This window comes from Hydra viridissima, unplaced genomic scaffold (assembly GCF_058129835.1).
Source record: "Hydra viridissima isolate aposymbiotic clone 2 unplaced genomic scaffold, HvirCarnegie_v1 scaffold_15, whole genome shotgun sequence".
Taxonomy (NCBI): Eukaryota; Metazoa; Cnidaria; class Hydrozoa; order Anthoathecata; family Hydridae; genus Hydra; species Hydra viridissima.
The window spans coordinates 2,631,304-2,654,890 of NW_028324314.1; the positions used below are offsets into that span (position 1 = coordinate 2,631,304).

The window sequence follows — 23,587 nt, forward strand, 5'->3', positions numbered from 1 at the left end:
TACATACACATACACAGTGAGTACCACTTGCTCCTGCAAAGACACATTCTTTTGGACGTAGCTCTGCAAACTTCGAAAAACCAGTTCTGATATTTGGATACTTTTCTGAAAAAAATTGATAAACTTCCTTCAAATTACTTAAAACTAATCTTTTCTGAATATGTTTTTTTTCCCCATTTTCCATAACAGAAAGAAAATCTTTTTTTCCAGGCATTACACGGCTAACAGTGTCAGAGTAATAAAACTCTTTTACCATATCTTTCACATGTACAGGTAGAGATTTCCATATCTTTCACATGTACAGGTAGAGAATTCCCTTTCTTTGGGTTAGGGGTTGATAAAACGCCTTTGGTTATTAAAACTTCTTTTGCTTGAGATACAAGTCGATGCGAACAATTTAATTCTCTCATCACTTTTCGATTACTCCATTGAGCAACAAATATTGTCAAAATCATGATCTTTTCATTCTTACTTTGTGTTAATTTATACTTCTCCTGGAGCACTTTAACAATGTCATCAGCACATGTGTTGGAAACTTTTTTTTTTGTTGCTTCGTATTCATCATCCTCTGAAGTATCAATTGCAATAGCATCTGAATAAGGAGATAAATGGTCTAACTTCCGTTTTACAAGTTGTTTGAGCTTTTTCTTTTTCTCCGGAATATAACTTTTAACAGTTTTTAACTTGCGTTTATCCAAGGGTGACTCACCCAAAAACGACAAGGATTTATTAAAAATTGAAATTTCTACATCCTGCCATTGACAATTTTCATTTCCCTTGTCACTACAAGTATCTTGAGATCTGGAACTGCCTTGAGAATCTAACTCTGTATTATAATTTGCAGAATTTTCATCATCACATAATGCTATTTCGGAAGGTAAGCCAGTGATCCTCTTTCGGCAAGTATCACATAATTTTGCTCCAGCCATAAGTTTTGAGGGATACATAGCTACCTGCTGACTAGAAACTACCCTTAAAGTTTTATATTGTTTTTTCTTATGGTGTTGGAAAGGATCATAACAATAGTGTTGTCTCTTCTTTAACTCTTTCATTTGTGCTTGAAATTCCATTTTTAATCTAAATTTAATTTGAAAGTTGCTAAAAACTTCTTCCTAAGTTGTCTTTTGATGACTAATTCAATGGAAATGAATTGATTTTTTTAATATAAATATATATAGCTTTAAGCCTCATATCATTTAATACTGACTTAGTATGTATATATAATTCTAGTAATTAAATTACAACCTAGAAAATAAAAGGAAAAAAGGAAATAATTAATAATATATATCTACAATAGGCTATTTACAGAAAATGACCTCAAAATATCGCATTTGTAAGGCCGATAAATATTAAAATTTTAGAACCTACTTATAAAATAACGTTAATCCCAAAGCTGTTTATGGGAATTCCAAAAAGATTTTTTCATGGGACATCCACAATAAAAAAAGCAATGTGTAAAAAAAAAATTATGACCTTTGACCTTTTCCATTGACCAGGGTCAAAGATCAAATGACCAAATGACCAATAACTTTTTTTTATTGAACTTATCACTATTTTGTATAGACACAAAGTTGTTCGTCTATGCAAGAGCTTATGTTTGCCACCAAAATCAACTTCCTAAGTATAATAGAAAAAAAGTTATGACGTTTTAAATAACCAAGGTCAAGTGAAAAGGTCAAAACATTGAAAGGTCATATCTCAGGAAATAATTGACCTAAGTCAAAAAAATTTACACGTTTTTCTTCTGCCTATATGCCCAACATGTTTGCCAATTTTCACCAAAATCTGAGTTGGTGATGTCGGATGGGTGGTTCCACTTGACATGGAATGCCCCAATTGCGAAAATCTCCGCAAAATTTTGAAGAATTGAAAAAAACTGAATTTGAGTGAAATAAAATTCTTCCCAAATTAAAAAGATGGAAAAAGGAATCATCGCAGTTAATGAATTTGGTGTAGGATATTTTATTGAACATCTTTCTCCCGACGAGTACGAATCAGGATATGAAACGGAAAATTCTGATTCGGAAGAAGAGATGCTGGACGAATTTTCTAAGCCGGAAGAAGATCCTGAGCTGGAAGAAGAAGCGAAAAGAAAGGAGCTGGAAGAAGATTATGAGTGGGAATTTGAGCCGGAACTTGATTCGGGATATAATTATATATACAAGCAGAAAGCAACTCGTAACACGGGTTATGGTTAAGCATGGCAAACTCGCATATTGGGTAGTGCGAGTAATTTTGATGGCGAATAATAGAAAAATATTCGCTGCGAGTATAGTAGGAGTATTGATAATCGTAATGCGAGTACTGCGATTTCAAAAAATTTTATTCGCATTATTCGCCTTAAAACTATACTACTCGACCAAAATAAATACAACTCGCAAAATCTCGCATATCTCGCCCAAGTAAAAAAAAGTTATCTGATTTTCATTTATTTTTCTCATATTTTTAACATATTTTGAACATAATTACAAAAAAGGTTCATCATCATCTTGAGTAAAGTCCTGAGACACAAGCTCAGTGATTTCATTAGCTGAAAGTCTTTTTTTACTTGACAAATCATGTCCTTGTGTAGTACTTTTCCTTGCAACATGTTTCTTTTGGGGTGGTGGTGCTGTTGGTTGTGAAAAAGCCTTTGCTGAGGCTGATGTTCCTTCTCCCAAATTTGTCTGTTTTTTTGAGTGTCTTTCTTTGTTAATTTTCTCAGAGACAGTTTTCTGAGATATACCTGGTTCTTCAGTCATTTGAAAATCATCAAGATCATCCTCATCTATGAGTGATTTTGAAGCACTGTAATCATCAACAGGCTTTTTTCTCTTCAGTATATTTGACACTTTAACAGGTTTCTTCTTAGGAGGGCTGTTACTGCATGATGATTCTGATTCTGATGATGTTGGAGTTCTAGGATGTTTTCTTTTCTTTGATGAATGAGGAGGTGGTGGTGTTGGTAGGTCATCATCTTGTGATGATGGACATGTTTTGTCCCAATTTTTGATGTCTGATTGCACTCTCATAAAGTTCTTGTTAATGAAGAGGAGTTTACTGGTGGTTTCTGGTTCTAGGTTGTGTCTATTGTCTGTCATTATATTACCACCTGTAGAAAACATTCTTTCAGAAGTAGCAGAGGTGATTGGGATACTGAGGTAATGTCTTGCCCATTTGGCCAAGAGTGGAAATTTCTGTTCTTTTTTGGCCCACCATTTTAAAGGATCATTTTTGGTTTCTACCTCCCTAGCTTCTGAGTGGAAACTGTCCAATTCCAGTTGCAATGGTGGTTTACAATCAGCACCAGTTGTTTCTTTCAATGCTTTCCTTGCCTCAGGTGTGTTTTCAATTTCTGCTAACTCCAGATCATACTGAGAAAAAGGGTCAAAAGGTGCATCAACTTCTAAAACATTTGAATGATTTGATACATGCACTTGCATGGATTCCAATGACTGATCTCTTTCATCATTCCATTTCTTTGTTGTAGGATCCTTTTTGACTATATATTCCTCCCAGTAGTCCTTGTAGCTTTCATCAGTTTCAACTCTTATAACAGTTTTGTCTTCTTGAACAACATTAATATTTCTTTTCAAATTCAGTGCGCTGCCTTTATAATAAGGATGAAGTAGACAGGCAAGGGCATAGACCTTGTTTTCGACTCCATAGTCTGGGATTCTTTTTTCTAATTCACCTTGACAAATCTGTACAAAACTAGTCAATGCTGCGGTGTATACTCCTCAAACCAATCAAAACATAGGGAGAAGTCGGATTCTTATCTGAAGACAGATATTCAGACACACTTTTCACTGTTTGGAGGTAATTGTTCAAATACTTCAGTACCACAAATTCTTCTTCATCAGGAATGAATGTTGTGTAATGTTCTGTGTCATCAAACCTTCAAGTTTTTTCTTTTGCATACAGAAGTGCTTTTTCCATTTTGAGTATTGAAGCAATCATCATTTGAACAGAATTCCACCTGGTGTCACAGGGTTGCACAATTTTCAAAGGTTTGATGTTCAGCTCTTCACAGTACTTGACAATGTCTCTATTGTCATTGTGGCTTTGGTGAGTTTTTCTTGCTAAGTTTTTGAATTTTTGAATAATTTTTTCAACAGCTGGCTGTTTATCACAGCCATGTCTCAAGCAAGGGTTCAAGATGTGAGTTATGCAAGTTAAATGTTCAAAAACTTTTCTACTGTCCCTGCACATGGCAGCTCTCATGTTTTTAGCAGCATCAATAACACAGTAGGTTGTTAGGTGATTAGAGTTCAGAGCATCATATTTTTCAACCATTTCATCAAATGCTCCTGCAAAGTTTGCTGCATTATGTTTCTCATTGAAGTTTTGAATGTCTAACGCAATGCACTTCATTTCATAGTCAGTTGTTATGTACTGCACACTCAAAGAAATAAAGGGATCACCATTGGGGGCAGTCCATCCATCAGTTGTAAAAGTGACTGAGTCTCTTTTACTACTGATGGAAGGTTCTTCAAGTCATTATTTAGTTCATTATTAACATCATCTTTCAAGTTGGTATAGACTTTGTCCAACTTAGCTCCGGCCATTGTTTTTCTTGTTTTCATATGGAACCTAGGTGCAATGTTGGCAAATACACTCTTGAATCCTGGTAAGTCAACAGTTGAAAATGGAAGGTTACAAGTTGCCAAGAGCAGAACAATTTGTGTGTCAAAGTTTAATTGTTGGACACTTTGGGAGGAATGTTTACAACCCTGAGTATAGTTTTCAATGCTTGATTGAGTTGTTGTTGTTCTTTTCAATCCTCTGAAAAAAAAAAAATATATAAAATTAGCGAAATTACTCGATTTCATGGCGAGTAATAATAATCGCACTAATCGCATAAATAATTGTTTACTAATAGGCTACTCGATTTCGAAATATATGTTATTCGACTTTGAAAAGTAATTACTCGCTAGATGTCACTGTCAAATGGAGTAAAATCATATAAATAGTTAATTTAACAGGATTATGCTATTGATTATTTAACTACTTTGCTTAACAATAAGTTCAATCTTTAAACATTTAATTTTCTAATATTATGTGTCATATTTCATTCATAAAGTTGAAGGCGATTGTGACCTCGAATTTTATTGTTATATTAAAAAAAAAAAATTCCGCAATTAACATAAATTACTCACAAAACCTATATACTACTCGCCATTCGTCATAGACTTATCGCGAGTAGAACTACAAGAAAAGGAGAGCTCTGGGACAAACCCATTTTTGATCTCCGTTTTGGATTTTTTTGATAATTGAGGGGTGTGAAAATGTTTTGATGATTTTGGGGTGTGAAAATGTTTTGATGATTTTGGGGTGTGAAAATGTTTTGATGATTTTGGATGTTTGGGGTGTCGGAAAAACGTTTTTTTATGACGTGATAAAGGTGTTGATAATTAAGCGTAATAAAGCACTTGTCCGAGAAGAAGGTAATAGCTTCCGGATTGTCCGACTTGTGCGTCGCCAGATTTGAGCGTGACAACGAGCCTTCTTCCGGATGCGACGCTAGGCATGGAATCTGCCTCTCCAAAATTTCTGTAAAAGGAAATGGTGGTGGTGGATCCGATGGAGGCGGTGGATTGGTACAACAGCCCCGTCGATCTGTTGTTGAACGAGGTTAAGTTTGATCCGTTCCACTAAGACAAGTAAAAATTTTCCAATCCAGATGAGGAAAAGATGCATGTGCTGTCATTGTTGTAACCAGGAAAGTAGGTGTAATTGTTGGTGTTGTAAGGAGTCCAAGGAGTGAGAACGGTGCCGTTTCCGGGAGGTAAATTGCCGTCGTACATTCCGACTCTGGATTCCCACCAGTTTCCAGAAGCGCCGATGATGTGCACTCTGATGTATTTGAGAAAGACTCCGTTTCATTTTCCGTTGGTGTTCATCAAAACATATTCGCTGCAATACGTCGTGTTTAAATATCGGAACGATTTGCAGTAAAGTTTGAAAAGAGGAATGGAGGCAGGAATGGAAGCAAGAGTGGAAATGAACTGTTGAATCCAATACGTGATTGCTGTGGCATTTCTGTTCACCAGTTGAATGGAGATGTCGTTTCTGAAAGGCATGTCCAACGTCAAGTACCCTCCCAAGGAAGTGGTGTTAAACATGTTGCATCCCTGCAAAGAGTTGGCGTAAAAAGCTCCTCCCAATGGTGAAAAAAGCAAATCGGTGGCAAGACCGGTAGTGTCCACTCCAATTCCTTCCGTTGTTTCTGCATAATTCCCCAAATTGATTTCTCCGTCTGTAAAGATTCGAATAAAAACTTGACCAGGAATATTTGTGCCAGAGGTGCTGTATAAAGCCAGCCACAGCCTTCTCAACACTCCAGATTTTCCGGAAAACGCAAACACAGGAGAAGTGGTTAACGCTGCCACCGTTTGAGACTTAAAACCCAAACTGGTGAAACTGGATCCTGGAACGACACTGGTCAAGCTCGATTTTTGCAACAACAAGTCCACATAACTTTTTGTCGCAGCGTCTTGCGCGTTTGAAGGATCGAGCACATTGATCAGTTTGTGAGAATTCAAATCCAAGTCCGCAGTGCCCACTGATGTTCCACCGGCGTACGTGTCCACGTAATTTTTTGTGGCTGAATCTGATGCTGAAATGGGCTCAGCCAAATTGGTCAATTTGTGTGATGTCATGTTGATGTCTGTGTAAGAAATATTGTTGTATGCCACTTTTGTGTCGACGTAGCTTTTTGTCGCTGCGTCTTTTAAAGCCGTTGGATCTTTCACATTGATCAGCTTATTGGAGTTTAGGTCGATGTCAGCAGTGATGGTGCTTGTTCCGTCTGTTTTGACGCGCATGCTTGAGCTGACATCGATGTAATTTTTTGTGGCGGCGTCGTGAACATTGGTCGGTTCGTTCAAGTTGATCGCTTTGTGAAAATTCAAATCCAAGTCTGCAGCTCCAATCACCGTTCCTCCTCCTCCTCCTATCGAATGCGTGTCGACGTAATTTTTTGTGGCGGCGTCGTGAGAGTTGGTTGGTTCTGCCAGGTTGATGATTTTTTGAGAGTTAAAATCAATGTCTGCAGTGATGGTGCTGGATCCATCCATTTTAACATAAACGTTGCTTGCTGAGTCTGTTGCAAGATTGTCGAGATAAACGCTGAACTCGTTTTTGTTGAATTTGTCAATCATTTTTTTAAAGGGTGAAATTTTTTTTTTAATTCGCAAGTGATCACCAAAGGGTGTTGACAACGTCTTGAAAGCTGTTTCCCTCTACACATTTTTTCAAGACGTAAAGACACAAGTGACCGCAATGAGACGTTTTTCCAAATTGGACCCTTTCGCTGTTGTAAAAGACAGGGCTTTTCAGATATTGAACCAATTCAACGAGAGGGGGTTGAGCGTAAGAGTCAAAGCTGAACTTTTCGTCTCCGTCTTTGAACCAACACACCCAATGAAACCCTCCGGTGCTCGAATCCCCCGTGTTGATAATCCCGCATTCTTTTTTTCTCGGTTTTTTTGGCAATATGTCTTTGACAAAAACCCCGCGAAAATTTTTTATTTTTAGTTTTTTTGCTGCCTCCATTAATTGAAAATTGGTCAAGTACACGTTCGGCAAAGTAACTCCTTCCACATTGATCATTTTTTTATTTTGTTCATTTTTTTTTATTTTGTCTTATCATTTTTGTCACTTACCTTTTTGTCTCATCATTTTTGTCACTTACCTTTTTGTCTCCTCGATTATCCCTCTGCACTCTGCGATCAATATTTTTGACCTATTTGAGATTTCTTTGTTCTCTGCGGTTATCTTTCGGCATTCTGCGATCAACCTTTCTGTTTCTGCCTCTTCCTCTGGATCTTCCTCTTCATCTGACTCTGCCTCTTCATCTGGCTCTGGCTCTGTTTCTTCCTCTGTTTCTGCCTCTTCCTCTGCCTCTTCATCTGGCTCTGACTCTGTTTCTTCCTCTGTTTCTGCCTCTGCGATCTCTGTCTCTGCCTCTGACTCTGGCTCTGGCTCTGCGATCTCTGTCTCTGGATCTGACTCTGGATCGGACTCTTGATCTGTCTCTTGATCTGCCTCTGGATCTGCCTCTGGATCTGCCTCTGGATCTGCCTCTGGATCTGGCTCTTGATCTGTCTCTTGATCTGCCTCTTAATCTGACTCTTGATCTGTCTCTTGATCTGCCTCTTGATCTGATTCTGCCTCTGGCTCTGAAATTTTTTTTAATTTGTGGTGACCATAAGCCAACGTGTGGATCCCATCTTCCAAAATGATCCTCTTGTCATCGTTGGAGCTGAGAGAGGTTTTGTTGATCTCCTCCGTGTAAACGTCATGCAAATGGGATCGGATGACATTCATTTTGTTAATCTTTTCTTTTTTGGTTTCGAGGCATTTTTTGTAATCGTCATGTGTGATGTATTTTTGGACGACATATTTTTTGACTCCTTTGCATTTTTTGTGCTCTTCTTGATGTATTTTGTAAGAGTACAATTTTTACCTGAGACCGACAAACTCTTCAATCTGTTTTCCTCCGGTTTCGTCTTTGAACATCCCAATGACCTTTTTGTTTAAACCCACTTTGAACCCGACGCTTTGAATGGCTGGATGGCTTTTGACGAAATCGCTCGTGTCGAATTTTTTTTCCACATCGTCGGCAATGTCCTTGTAAAAATCGTCCGTTTTTATTTCATAAACCAGCGAGTCCGTGTCTGTCATCAGCAGTTTTGCGTCACCAGGATATTTTTTTTTGATGTAATCATAATGGAACTCGAACATTAAGGTTTTGCTCAAATCCAAAATGGACATCCCCAAACAAATTGGTTTGTTGTAAACAATTTTTGTCCTTTTCATGTGAACGGCAATCAAGTTTTCGTCGAAAATCGTGTGCCGGTCGTAATTTGGTTTGGCCGACAACTTGATTGCCTTTTCCTTTTCTGTCACCAGTCTCACATCCACTCGCTTTTCAATGTTCTCCATTGTTTTTCCAGACACCGAGTTGTTCATCAGCTTGAAAAATTCCTTTTCAAACTCGGTGGTGGCTTTTGTTCTCAATTCTGTGTTTAGGTCAATGTATGGTTTCAACCATTCCCGTTGCTCAAATTTCATGCCTCTGTGGACCTTTGAGATTTTCGTTCCCAATCCTTCATACAATGTCAGGTTTTCACAGTGAAGGACATAGTTTTTTTTGTCGTTTAAATTTGGAACGAGCTTATCCACTTTTCCAATTTTCATTCTCTCAGGGGCCAACGGATAATCGTTGTGTTCATCGTGAAGACTTTCCGGATAATCCAAATCAACCTCCAAAATGCACGGATAATGTCGCTAATTGGACAGTTCGTCTTCTGACATCCATTTGAAACCGTGAGTGGGAAGAGGTTTGCACATGGACCATCCGTACAGGTTGTTGGCGTCCAAGTATTGAATGAATTTTGATGGTTGGCTTGGATCGTACGAGTCACCCATGTATTTGTTGTTCGATTTTCCATGCCGGTTGGAGATCATGCTGATCCCTCCACGGGTTCCTTTTTGAGTCATTCGAAGCATGTCTGAGTCGCTCAACAATTCCAATTTTATTTTTGTCATTTTCAAACAAGCGTCCCAAGCCAACCCGGGAGACGTGTAATACCAGGCTGGGTCGAGCTTGTAATGTTTCATGCAAACGTCCCTGAAATTTTCAAAGACGTCCGCCAGAATCAAAACGTCCGACACGTTGTACAAATCGTGATAATCTCTGAACGTTTCGCATTGAAACACGTTCCAAACCTTATGCGCATGCGCGTAATCTTCGTCGCTTATTTCATTGTGGTTGAGTTCTGAGAAAAACGCTTCTTTTGGAGGCAATTGCGTTTCTTGAAATTTTTCGAATCCATCCACCCAACCGTAAGGGTAAACGCCTTTTTTTCGAAGCAAATCGAATTTTTCTCCTTCAAAATATTTTGAGAGGTTTTTGAACTCTTCCGGCTTTAAATTTTTCGACAAAGTATCCAAACTGGAGGCCATGAATCTAAAACTGTCGATGAACCTCAATTCAATTTTTTATTCTTTTGGTTTTCCGTCTTTCCCAGTGTACTCCCCCGCTTTGATTTTTTTCGAGAAGCTGATGTATTTTTCCTCGTTGCATGGGATGCAGGTTATTTCTCTACCCAATTTTTTGATAAACAAATGGCTGTCGTAACCTGACAGATTGTGAAAAACGGCAGGAATAAATTTTGGCGTTTTGTATTTTAGGTTGCATTTGTTGTGTGCCGCTCCCCGATATTTTCCAGTAAAATGACAGTGATCGCGCACCTTTTCTGCATCGAGAATTTTTTCTTCGCAAATGTGACAAACCGTCGCGGATTTGAAATTATTTTCATCCTTCTTTGTGAAGACCATATTTTTTTTCAAGTTTTTTCCGAAAATTTCTTTTATTTCTTTTTCCAAACTTTCGACAAAAAATTGGGCCACGTCTTGGTTCTCGTTTGACGATTCAGAAATGGATGGATCGCTGTCATAAACGGTTTCGTCAAAACATTTGATGTGAAAGGCAAATGAGCTCGGAACTTGTCTTTGAAACTTTTTGGTGTAAGACTGGTCTGGGTTTTGTTCGCACGAGTTCATCGGTTTGACAAAGCTTTCAAAATCCGCGTAAACGATGAATGGAACCCTCATTGACCTTTCAATGTGCCCAAATTTCATGAACGAATTTTCTGGAGGAAGATCCATTCGAGTCGCGCTGTGCTCTCTGCAATAGGTCGAATGTTTTGAAAGATCCTCCTCGCTTTTCATCCCCTGCAAGCAATTTCTGCAAAAATATTTTTTTCGGTTTCTTTTGGATGCTTGGGATGAAATGAGTCGACTCAGATTTTTTATCAGACAATAATGATTTGTTTTTCCGTCTGAAACAAGCAACAAATCAATTTCATGCTTTCTGTTCAAGCATTTCGATATTTGCAAAGGGTGAATGGATTTTTTTTCGTAACCGAAAACGTTGACACTGATGTCTGGATTGTTTTTTTCAAATTTTTTGATTTGATCGAGTTTGACAGGAAATTCAATCCCTTCCCAATTAAACGCTTTCGATTTTTCAATCAAGTCTTTGTCAATCCTTTCTCCGTGTTTTTCTTTCATGTTCAACGCCCTGGTGACGTACTATTTGAAGCATTCATTGTCTTCGTTCTCCATGTTGATGATTGCTTTTTTGCTTGCCAAAAAGTCGTCGAGAGGGATGTATGACCTGCCACCGATGGGTCTATAGTCAATTAAATTAATGTCCATTTTCAAGATGGCGGACACTGTGCAATTTGAGCCCATTTTGTTGTATTTCTCCATGTTCTCCAGGATCTCATCTTTTGCTTTTTCATAAAAATCTCCCAAGTCAGTCGACTCCAAAATAATCCCAGCTTTTGACAAAAAAGGCACGATTCGATGCACCTCCTCTCCCGTTGTAAGGCTGACGCTCTCCATATCGATTGTCAAAACAAGGCTCGCTTTTTTGTTTTTATTCTCTTGAAGAATTTTCATCGCTCCGTCTTTCGCCAAATCCAAAAAGGCAGAAGCATCCTTTTGGTTTCCTTCGACTTGATGCGAAAATTGTTTTGCAACATGTCTCAGCGCGTGATCGGTCAATTGAAAATCAATTTGAGGTTTTCCGAACACGAGCGATCGAAGCAACACGATTCTTTTTTTCAATTCTCTTCTGTTATTTTTCAATCTATTTTTTACCTGCTCTGGAACGTAAGGATCAACAAACTCAAGCACGCTGTTGAAACTGTTGACAACCGCATTTTTCACAGCCGTCGTAAACCTTGAAAAAACTCCAGGAGTCATCACAGGAGACGAATCTGGAACAGGAGCGTCAAGCATATATTGTGATGACGGCTTTGGAGGAAGAGCTTGTTTTTGAGGAAGAGCTTGTTTCAACATGCTTGGTGGAATTGTTGATGGTTTCGGAGCGATGACAGGCTTTTGAGCGATGACAGGCTTTTGAGCGATGACAGGCTTTTGAGCGATGACAGGCTTTTGAGCGATGACAGGCTTTTGAGCGATGACAGGCTTTTGAACAGTTTGACGCTGAGCAATCGCAGGACGCGGAGCAATCGCAGGACGCTGAGCATGAACTGGGCTTTGAGCAATCGAACGTGAAGCAGGAACAATTGGCCTCGCATCTGTTGTCCGTGTACGAGGATGACCAATGACAGGTCTTGTTGTTTTTATTGCCTCAACGAGCTGTTCCCTTGTCATTTTTGAAAAACCTTTTATCGCCCTTTCTCTGGCTTGATTTTTCAATGTTGTCATTGAAACTTTTTTTCTTTGACGGTTTTGCTTTCCATCTTTTCTTTGCCAAGAAAATTATTTAACTCAAATTCAATTTTTTTGGTTTTTCCGATTTTTTCGGACTTGCCGATTTTTCGCATTTTGCTTTCCATTTTTTATTGCCAAGAAAAAAAATTTTTTCCTTTTTTTTCCGAGAATTTTTTCCGAGAATTTTTTTCCGAGAATTTTTTTCAATTCTTTTTTTTCCGAGAATTGAAAATTTTTTTTTCGGACTTGGATTTTTTTTTCATTTTTTCGGACTTGGAGTTTTTTTTCTGTTTTCGAGTTTTTCAGAATTGAAAATGTCAATCCTTATTCCATTTTCCACTTTTCCATCTGGACGCTCCAAATATCTCCAGCCATGTCCAGTCTTTTTCATCGCTTCGTAAAGGGATCCGTATTCAACCACATCCCCTGTTTCTATGTTAGTCGTTTTCAAAGACACAGGTTTTTTTCGAATCGAACCAAGCCTCTCGTATTTTGGATCGATCGGTTTTTTTGAATTTTCCTCTTTCGCATTTTCCGTTTGTGTTTCTTTTTTTGGTCGACCCACATGTCTGCATTCTTTTGCACCTTCCAAAAGAGAATCTTTGCTTACGAGATTGTTCTCAACCGCAATTATCATCAAAGTCAACAAATTGTTTGAGGTTTTTGTGACACCATTTTCTCTCAGCAAATTTTTCAAGTAATTTTTTGTTAGTCTCATGTTTTATTTTGAAAAGAAAATTTTTTTTTTAAATCAATTTTTTGTCAAGAATCTCATGACGCTTAATAAACAGCGTTTATGTTGTTTCCGTCTGAAACAAATTGGATCAATTTGTCGGAAATGATCACTGCGAAAATAACGGTGTTGTCTGGCACAGCCGTTCTGAATTTTAGGTTGACAACCAATTCAGCCGCTTCGGAAACAACTCTTTCCTTTTGCTTGCTGATGTCGACAAAAAACAACGGAAACAAATTTTTATATTCAAGCAGAGTCAAACCGGATTGACAAACAAGCTCGTTTGTGCCATAATATTTTTCATCAAAAGTGAACGCATCGGATTGAGCCATGACCACTTTCTTTTCTCCAAAATTCAAGTCATAATTGTAATTTGGATATTTTATCCCATTGACGGTCACGAAAAAATTGTTGACGTCACAATGATCGAACACGGATGGACTTGCGGTCTGACTGGAACCTCTGTTTGTCTGAAGACCAAACACGATATATCTCGGAACGCTTTTGTTCGTGATCCTTCCAAGGGTCCAAGTGAATTCTGTGAGACCCGCTGGAATGGCTTGCCTTTCGACTTTGTTTGCTTTGTAAGCCACTGGAACTGAGATTTTCTTTGCCATCAGGTTCAAAAATTCTTTGATGTCGATCGGAATTTTTTGATGTCGATCGCTCCTGCAGTAACAGTTCCGGCTCTGTAAATGGCGTCATCGTATTCTTTTTTTGTGAATGTGATCGTGTGTCTGAATCCGTAAACGACTTTGTCGTAAGTTTCGCAAAAACCAAAAATGTGCTTTAAAGGGATCCTGAACGAAAATGCGCCAATTGATGTGGTGTCTGCAAACAAGTGGTCTCGCCTGACGTTGAACCCCGCGCTTCCAGTCGCGTTTGAGGTGTCTTTGTACCACATTTGCTTCAAACCATCGGCAAGTTGAAAACCGAAAGGATATTTCAACAATCCAAGCATGGTTGTTCCCTGACCTGGATACATGACTCTTTCCACTTGCTGTCCTGATAAGTCGTAAGTGACGTCACTGAACAAATACATGATGGCGTTGTTCACCAAGGCAATGTTGTCTGCTGCTGCGTAAGCTGTCCCGTCTTGTTTTTTCAGAACCCCTTCCACGAGGATGTAAGCCTCAGACGTAAGTGTCTGCACAGACTGACAATCAATCTCAAAAGTGATCTCGCCTGAAGAATTTAAATCGAGGTTTGTTGGAAGGTACTCGAAAAAATCAACTTTTTCAATGCCGGTGTCATACTCGGGCATTTCATCAACTCTTAATCTGTCGGTGTTTATCATTTTTTTAAAATGAGAAAAAAAAAAATTTATGCCATTTTTGATTCGTCAAAAAAGTCACGCAATCAAAAGCCCACTTCCCATTTTGACCAGATCTTGGATTCTTGCCGCCCTCTTTTTTTGTCATTTTCTTTTTTGCTTGAATGGACGAACCAAACATTTTTTTGTGCAGCTCTTCCATCGGATTAACAGATTCATATTGCTTTGCTGCTTCACTCAAAATCGTGCTGGGGTTTGGCGTTCCTGTCTTGGCATAAACTTTTTCAATCGCTTTTTTTCCTTTGTCGATGGCAACGTCTCTGGCGGTAGATATGGCTGAAGAGGCCAATTCTTTTCCGGCAGATCTGGCGGCGGTGATTGCTTCTCTTCCAATTTCGCTTGCTGCTGCTTTCCTCAATAAATGAAGAGATGACTTTGATGCGTTTGAAGCGATCATTCTCCTCAAAAAATTTTTAAATGTGTCTACGATCCCTCCTCCGACGACGACGTTCTTTTTTAAATATCTTTTTTAATTCGTGTTTCACGACTCGATGTATTTTTGAATCGATCGGTATTCCTCTTTGTTGATTTCCCCCTGCCTCAAAAGCTCGTCACAAATGGCAACAGCTTCGTTTCTCGATGCGATATTTCCAGCATGACCCGCGGCGATGCTCAAACTGAGTCGCTGCACAAGAGCATTCGGATCGCTAGGAAGAATGATCACTCCATGACCTTTTTTTCCCCTCGTTTTTGTGTAATTTTTTTCCCAAATTTTTGAAACAATCGTTTCCCAATTTTCGCTTCTCGAAGCTTTTGGTACGGTCGGTCTCCCTTCTCTCTCCATTGCATGCGTTTCAACCAGTATTTTTTCATAATTTTTCAAGTCCTCGTTTGTCGCCTTTGTCATATCAGGTCTTGATCTTGTGATCAGCTCTCAAAAACCTAAAGTCCCCTCAAACTTTTCACCATCAATAATGACGTCGTTTTCATCGATGGTAATTTCTTTGTTCCCAATAAACATTTTTCCGCGTTCTTTTGCGTGAATTCCAAAAACTCTGTCTGCAGAAAATTTTTTGGCAGCGTATTTTGACAAACATTCCAAAGCAGTATTTCCAACATTCATTTTTCCAAACGTTTTTTCAGCACTTTTTAAACTTTTAAAAGACCTCTCGTTTTCTGGATAAGTCAAAGCCAGTGGACTTCTGTCAACCTCCCTGTTTGCGATGCTTTTCAGCTCGTTTTTCACTTTTTCGTTGCTCTCGATGAGCGGTTGAAAAAACTTGGTCAGATCAGTCTGATAATTTGCATCTGAAACGTTTCGGTTGAGGCTTTCATTGTAAAGCTTCTCCCTGTTGGCCATGTAATTTTTCACAATCTCATCTCTCTTTTTCGGGTCAGGTATTTTAAAGAATTCCATTTTTTAAAATACGCAGAAAAAAAACTTAAACACAAACAAAAACTCGTTTGCGCTCATTTTCCCTTTTTGTACAGGTTGTTAAATGCTTGAATAGCTTCTTCTCTTCCTTTTTGGATCAACGACTCTTTGGTCAATTTGTCATTGCTGCTTTTTGTTTTTGTTCGGATTTCTTCGGTCATGGTTTTAACTTTTTGAAGCTCGCCGAGGATGAGTTCGTATTCGGAATCGCTCACAAAACCGTCCATGAGCGATTTTGAAATGTGATCGCTAATCGTGTTCAATTTTGACTCGGAAGAACCTTTATTTTTTCGTGCTTTTCAGCCTTCAACAACATTTTTTTGTTTTGATGGTTTCCGAAAATGGACAAAGCACCCAATCCAATTGCAACCCCCTCACATGCAATCGAAACTGGAGTGGCAACAACGGTTGACAAAAGTGCAATGCCTGTGATCCCCAAACCAATGCACAACGTTTGCAACCCATTGTCTGCGAAACGAATAATTTTGGCCACTCGATGGTACTTTTTGCTCAAGGCCATTCTCTTCACTTTTTCATCCTCAATTTCTTTTTGGATCTCCCTGATCTTTTGAAGACGATAAGCGTCATCGGATGGTGCTGTTGGAAGAACTGGATAAATTTTTTCAGTGTTTTTCATTATCTCCATCTTTTTAACAAAGACAGATTTTTTTAATTCGAATCGATGTGATTTATTTTGCAAAGCTTTTCGCCTTTTTTGACGATGACGTCATTGGTGCTGTTGTTGCTCACATCCAAAATGACGTCATCCACAGACTCTGAAAAAATGACATCGTTATTGAAAAAGTTCAATTTGTCACTTATTTTGTTCATCAAAGTGACGACTGCGATTCCTCTTTCAAAATTCAATCCAACAGACAACGATATTGTCGTGAGAGAAAGAGCAGCAAATTTAATGTCTTTCTGAGCAAAAATCTCATGGTGTCCGTTTATGTTAAAGCAGTTTGGAGGAACCAAATCTTTTTTTGCCACAATAATATTTTGCGATATCTTTTTTTGCAGATTTTTGATTGTCTCCACCAAATTTTCAAGCTCTTTGATCCGTTCCACCAAGTTTTCCAAATTTTTGGTTCGATCCGACTCTTTGAATCTCTCCAACTCTTTGATCCTGTCATCCATGTGTCCCAAATACATTTTCGAGATCTCCAAACTCGAATCAGCGTGTTTCTCTGCCGAGGAAACGTTTTTAAAAAACTTGTGAGGGGCATGCATTTTTTATATGAAAAGAAAATGTTTTAACTCATTTTATTTTCATTTTTTTCGTGTTTTCACATCTCTTCATCAGATTCCATTTCCCCAAAATCCAAATCACCACCCAGGATGCTTGGAACAGATGGTGCGTTTTTTGCAATGACCACTTCGGGAATCCTAACCTGAATGGACTCGATCTGCGCTCCGACAAAAACACCTTCGATTCTCAAAGTGGCGACGACAAAACACTTTTGTCGAACATATTCCAAAGGATTCACTTTAACCATCTTTTTGTTCTCCTTTTTGAAAAACAAAGAAGAAACCTCAACGCTTTTTTCATTTTTCTTTGTGAACAATTTTCCGAAAAAAATTGGAGATGCATGTGGATTATCGGATTTATTTTTGAAAATGGACAAATATTCTGTCATTATTTTTTTGGTTCTCCCTCCTTTTTTCAAAGTGGGAATCATTTCCTTGACTTTTTCGCGAAGAAATTTTGATATTTTTTTGGTCACCTCGATAAGCTTTTTTTCTTTTTCGCTTATTCCGTTTTTTTCGTTGAAACCGAGAAAGGACATGGAACATCCCTCCAACTCGTTCGTTCCAAAACTGCAGTTCTCAAACACACCCAGAGAAAACAAAACGGGGGTTCTTAAAACAAACGGACCTTTTCCAGAGGTATACTCATAAAAAAGCGGAATCTTTTGGAACTGAATGGGTTTGGTTGCGGAATAAATCTCTCCAATCGATAATTTGCTCTCGTCAAAGTTCTCAATCGTCACGAAATTCATCTTTTTAATATGAAAAGAAAATTTTTTTAACTCGTTTTTTTCAAACGGATCAATTCATTATTGTCCACCCATGAGTTGAACGAGTCTGGATATCCTTTCCATTTGACCAGTGATTTGCTTTTTGTTCTGCGAACGATTTTTTCAATCCTGAATATGCTCTGATCCGTCTTTTGAATCTCCTGCTCATAAAAGGTGCCTTGAATGTCTTCACCGTTGGCGTCGGCAATCTTGTACGTGGGTGGATCCGTTCGCTGAACTTTGGACACTGTGAAAACCTCTTCAGTCCATCTCGGCGTGTACCCTTTTTCAAAATGGGGCTTCTTTTTTGTGATCCTCACTTTATCGCCCATTAAAAATTTCGGCTCTGGTCTTTCTTTTGGCATCTTTCCATTCAGATTCATCCAGACCATATTTCTATTCTTTTTCTCGCTGGCTTCAATCGGTGTCATTTTGATGGACGAGTGCTTTGTGCTGTTGTAATTTTTCACCATTTCGTCCAAAACATCAATGTATTTATTGGTGCTGTTGGCTGAAAAATATTTAAACATTTTTTCTTTCATCGTTCTGTTCCATCGCTCGACGACACAGCTTTTTTCCTCGTTTTCAGTGGAATACAATTGAACACCCAGCGCTTTCACGTGCTTGTTGTAAAACACTTTTCCTTTGTCCACCCATATTTTGACACATTTTCTTTCTGCGAAGATTTTTTTCAACGCTTCAGCCACTTCAAGTCCCGTTTTGCTTTTCAACGGAACGATCCACCCATACTTTGAAAACACGTCGATCACCATGAGCAAATATTTTACACCCTTGTTGAACTTTGAAAACGATTGCATGTCAACCAAATCGACAGCCCATATTTCATCGATGTCGTTCACAAACACTTTTCTTTTTTTAAAATGACGAATGACCGGTTTGTGAAGCTCCTCTGTAAGCTGATCGTCCATTTCAAGGGAATTTTTTTTTTTTTGAGACACCCAGTCCGAATTTGGCTTTGGCTTTGATGATGGGCGCGATAAGCTTTCTTTCGTTTATTTCTTTTTGAGTGGGGTTTGGAATGGAGTTCATTTCTTCAAGCATCATTTGATCTGCCAAATTTCTGCTTTGAACGTCGTTTAAATATTTATATGCCAAATCGTGGTGATATGCCGCATTGTCCACTCTGTCCACCGGTTTGCTCCACTCCTGATACATGTCGGTGGATGTGAGCCTTTTGTCCAGGTTTGTGCCAGGCCCTGCAAAATTCATTCCTGGAACATGCATCTCTCCTGGAAATTTTGCCCACGGAAGCTTTATTTTTTTGAAAAATTGTTGATCGATTCGACCAAGTCACCCCCTTTTGCTTTCGAAGTAACAAACTGGCATTTGGTCGTTCCACAAGAGTTACATATTCCTTTGATCATATTTCTGTTGTTTTTTGTCCTCTCGTTTCTCAAATGGATCGTTTCTGTTTTCCTTTTGCATTTGACACAATACATTTTTTATTTAAAATATTTTTTTTTAAACAAAAAAAATGGAAGTGACCGATTTGTCATGGAATATTGGAAAAAACAAAAGGAACAACAACGAGCTTTTACCAAGAAGCATTCGAGGAATCATCGTTGGAAAGTCCGGTTGCGGAAAAACAACCTTGCTTCTCAATTTACTGCTCAAACCTGGATGGTTGGATTATAACCATTTGCAAGTCTTTGGCAAATCTCTTTTCCAACCCGAGTACAAAATACTGAAAAGCTCGTTCGAAAAAAATTTGCCAAAAGAGATCATCCTCGATTTGTTCAAGGTGCAAAAAGAAATGGAAAAATTAAATCTAAACCCTGAATGCGTCATCAACGACCTTTCAAAAAATTATTCCGAAACCGAGGACATGGAGTGCCAATTTTTTGAAACGGCTGACGATGTGCCTGAACCTGAAGATCTCAATTCAACAAAAAACAATGTAATAATCTTTGACGATTTGCAATTGACCAAACAAAACAAGTGCGAAAAATATTACATCCGAGGAAGACACTCCAACGTCGACTGCTTTTACCTTGCTCAAAATTATTTTATGCTCCCCCGACAAACCATCCGAGAAAACACCAATTTTATTTGCTTGTTTCCTCAAGACTCAAAAAATATTGACCACATTTATCGAGACCACGTTTCGAGCGACATGAAAAAAGAAGAGTTTAAAAAGTTTTGCAGACAATGCTGGTCTGAACCTCACGGATTTGCTGTTATCGATTTGTCGTCAAAAAATACAATGGAAAATATCGAAGCGGATTTGACGATTTTTATTTTCCAAAAGAAGCCATTTAAAAAAATTTTTTCACCCATTTAAAAAATGTCAGGAATAATCATCAATGTGGATGGAACATCCAACATAATTCAAACAGAATTTTTGGACAAAATCGTTTTTGAAAAAGAAAAAAAATATGAGATGGCTTTTCTCGGTCTTGAGACGTACAACAGCTTTCCAAACATCACCAGCAAAAACAATTCTTTCAGGTACAGCATGACCAACGGTGCCAATTGGGAAAACGTCGTCATTCCAGAAGGAAGCTACGACATCATCGACATCAACAATTATTTGCAAAAAACCGTCTCAAACACAATCAAAAATTATGCGTCTCAAAGCGCAAGTTACGTCACCACAAATAAAATCAGTTACTCACCAGAAAACATCAAGATTGGATCCAATTCAAACACTTTAAAATCAACCATCAAACTTGGATTGAACTATATGATGGATTTGAACGTGGAAAACAGCATCGCATCCCTTTTGGGCTTTACAAAAAGACAATTAGACTCCAATTCCGAATACGAGTCCGACGACATTGTCAGAATCACAAATGTCAACACGATCAGAATCGTCAACAACGTCATCAGGTCGGCATACATCAACGGCTCGCAATTAAATTGCATTTACTCCTTTTACCCCTCTGTGGGTCCTGGCTTTAAAATCATCGAAAGACCCACCCATTTGGTTTACCTCCCTGTCAAAGTTCCTGAAATCTCCACGATGATCACACGCATCATCGATCAAAACGGGAATACAATCAACTTTCGCGGCGAGGACATCACGATCCGTTATCACATTCGAGAAGTGAAATAAATTTTTTCCGGCATTTTCAAAATGAGCAATTACATTCGTGTCAAATTAAATGTGTCTCAGGGACAGATCGACAAAATAAAAAAATCAATCATTGAAGGAAAACCCGCGAGCATCCGCATTTCAAATGATAATCTTCACGGAAACGACATTTTGCTTTTAACAGAAAGCCAACACCGAAAAGTTGTGGACGCTCTCAATCGAGGAGTTGGAGTCACCATAAAAATGAGCAAAACTCAATTGGAACACAACGCAAAAGTAGAAGGTGGATTTCTTGGTGCTCTTTTGCCTTTATTGGGAAGGGTTGCAGCCAAAGCCGTCCCAGTTTTTGGCAGGGCCGCTTTGGGCGGTGTCGCCTCTTCTCTTGGTTCCAATATGATCGACAAAATTTTAGGAAATGGAATGAAATCAGAAGGAGGGTTTCTTCCTCTTCTTTTGCCTTTATTGGGAGCTCTTGCGCCCACTTTGATCGAAAAAATTGTTGGAAATGGTATTGCTTACCTCAAAAGCAATGGAAAAGGAATGAAAATTGCCACATACAAAGGAGACGGACTGTTTTTAACACCCTGGGTCACAGGAAGCTCACTTAAAGATGGATTATACTTCAAAAGAGACAGAAAATATGTGCCCATCTTATCTTGATTGCTTCTCGGACCCATTCTCAAAAATCCTTTAAAAAAAAAAATTTTTTTTCTTGACATATTAAAATGAACGGAAAAACAAGGATCTTGAGAAATGAGGACGGAAAAATCAAAAGCATAAAAACACTTGACCCCATTGAATATTTAAGGAACAAAGGACTTGGATGGCGAGAAATTGAAATGTTCAAATCAATTCTCGAAGAAAAACAAGAACAAGAGCATGAACAAAGAAAAAAAGAAATTTTTCGCGCAAGATTCAAACACCTTTGCAAAAATTAAATTTTTTTCATTATGCTTTATAACGTCATGAAAAAACGTTTTCCCGACACCCCAAACATCCAAAATCATCAAAACATTTTCACACCCCAAAATCATCAAAACATTTTCACACCCCTCAATTATCAAAAAAATCCAAAACGGAGATCAAAAATGGGTTTGTCCCAGAACTCTCCTTTTCTAGTAGTAGTAGAACATAGTAATTTGATCACCAAACAAAGTTTGGTGATTCTAAAAGATGGTATTCTTATGGGCATATATTTTCGACGGAAGTAACGTGGCATTCAACTCTATGGTTGGAAACTGACACACCATGTTAAAGAAAAAATAATATTAAGATTGAGTTAAATGTTAAAAAAAGTACTTAAGTAATGTATTAGAAACTAAAAAGTTAACAAATATTCTAAATAAAAGGGTCTACATAAAGAATTAATATTAAAATATGTAGCATATATATTTAATTTATAATTATTTTTATATTTTTAGAAAAACCTAATAAAAACGCTTCAGCGACATCTAGCGTGTACTCGACTTCGAGTTAGTTATACTCGCGAAATAATATGCGTTACTCGCAAATTAATGAACAAATGAACTCGCAAAACCTATCAATTACTCGAATAACTATCGCGAGTAATATATTAAATTTTTAAGTACTTTCTTTACATTTAACTCAATCTTAAACTATATAATAATAATATTTAAAACACTTACTGAGATTGACCAACTCCTTCTTTTGCTGCTTCCTCCTCTTGTCTTAATTTTTTCTTTTCTTGTTCAGCTTTATTGGCAGTCTTTTCAAGAAGATAGTTGTCATAGAAACTGTCATGTTTATATCTAAAAGAAATTAAAAAATTAGATAGTAATCGCAAAAAAAACCAAATAAATCGCTAAATACTCGTTAAAAACAGGTAATTACTCGCATATTATAACTACTATTCGAAGTGTAATCGCTAAATAATTAAGTTTAACTTAAAAGTTAAACATAAACTTAAACTTAATAAACTTTTACTAAAAAAATTATAGCGGCATAACATAATAAATTTATTACTAATCGCAAAATACTCAAACTAATCGGAAAAGCATACTAATTGCAGCATAATATTAAAAGTTATAAAAGAATACATAAAAATAAACAAAAAATGAATAAATTAATAAAATTTGACTTACTTTAAATGGTTGATTATTCCAGTTGTTGTTCCTTCATTCATTTTAATTTGAGTTTTACAAGTTTTACAGAGTGCAAAATTTGTAGCTCTCTTCTTTGGGCTCTTGGCTGGCTCTTTCTTGTCAAGCTTTTTAAAGTAATTCCAAATTGGATTGTTACTCATTTTTGAGAAATTTGGGAAACCTTTTTGGTAGATGTGTTCAGTTTGGTTTGTAAATTGGTAATGATTTTAAATTTAAAATGACAAGTTAATGTTTACTTACAGTTTAATTAATTTTTTTTGATTGACGTCAAATTAAGGCGGTATTAAAAAATTTAGTGCGAATATCATTAAATAACGGCGAGTATAATTAAATTTTAATTAGATTATTAATATTATTAAATTTTAATGAAATAAAAGAATTTTATTGCAATTAATATTAAATTTTCGCGAGTATAATTAATTTTTAATGAAATTCTTCAAAAAATTCCGATTAATATTAAATTATTGCGGGTACTTGAGGGAATTTACTGAATTCTTCAGATTTTAATATGAGATGGCGCTGTAAATTTCCTTGGTTTTCATGAATATGACGTAAAACATAAAAATGTGTCCTTTTTATATAAAAATAACAACAATTTCTAAAAAATTAGTATCAAATTACTATTTTTTTACTAATAAAATGTTATTACTATCATTAAGAAAGTACTTTTTTACTTTAAAACTCAATTTAATCTTTATAAGTACTTTGATATAGAA

General features: G+C 37.4%; 2 protein-coding genes across 2 annotated transcripts; both read right to left on the reverse strand.

Moving 5' to 3' along the window:
- Positions 1–2,465: 2,465 nt before the first annotated feature.
- Positions 2,466–3,701, reverse strand: LOC149878174 (uncharacterized). Its single transcript, XM_090073314.1, has one exon. The coding sequence runs from the start codon at positions 3,420–3,422 to the stop codon at positions 2,466–2,468; it is 957 nt and encodes a 318-aa protein (XP_089929440.1). The 5' UTR covers positions 3,423–3,701.
- A 681-nt stretch (positions 3,702–4,382) lies between these two features.
- On the reverse strand, positions 4,383–23,011 carry LOC149878175 (uncharacterized). The gene is made up of 3 exons (XM_090072497.1): positions 22,851–23,011; positions 22,395–22,517; positions 4,383–4,764 (listed from the first exon to the last, which is right to left on the reverse strand). Exons 1-3 carry the CDS (start codon positions 23,009–23,011, stop codon positions 4,383–4,385), a joined length of 666 nt encoding a protein of 221 aa, XP_089928623.1.
- Between the last annotated feature and the right edge of the window lie 576 nt (positions 23,012–23,587).

Coding starts and splice junctions, on each gene's coding strand:
- LOC149878174 (XM_090073314.1), bottom strand. CDS start 3,422: ATGCAAGTGCATGTATCAAATCATTCAAATGTTTTAGAAGTTGATGCA.
- LOC149878175 (XM_090072497.1), bottom strand. CDS start 23,011: ATGAGTAACAATCCAATTTGGAATTACTTTAAAAAGCTTGACAAGAAA. Junction 22,518..22,850: donor GGAATAATCAACCATTTAAA/GTAAGTCAAATT, acceptor AATTTCTTTTAG/ATATAAACATGACAGTTTCT. Junction 4,765..22,394: donor GAAGGAGTTGGTCAATCTCA/GTAAGTGTTTTA, acceptor TTTTTTTTTCAG/AGGATTGAAAAGAACAACAA.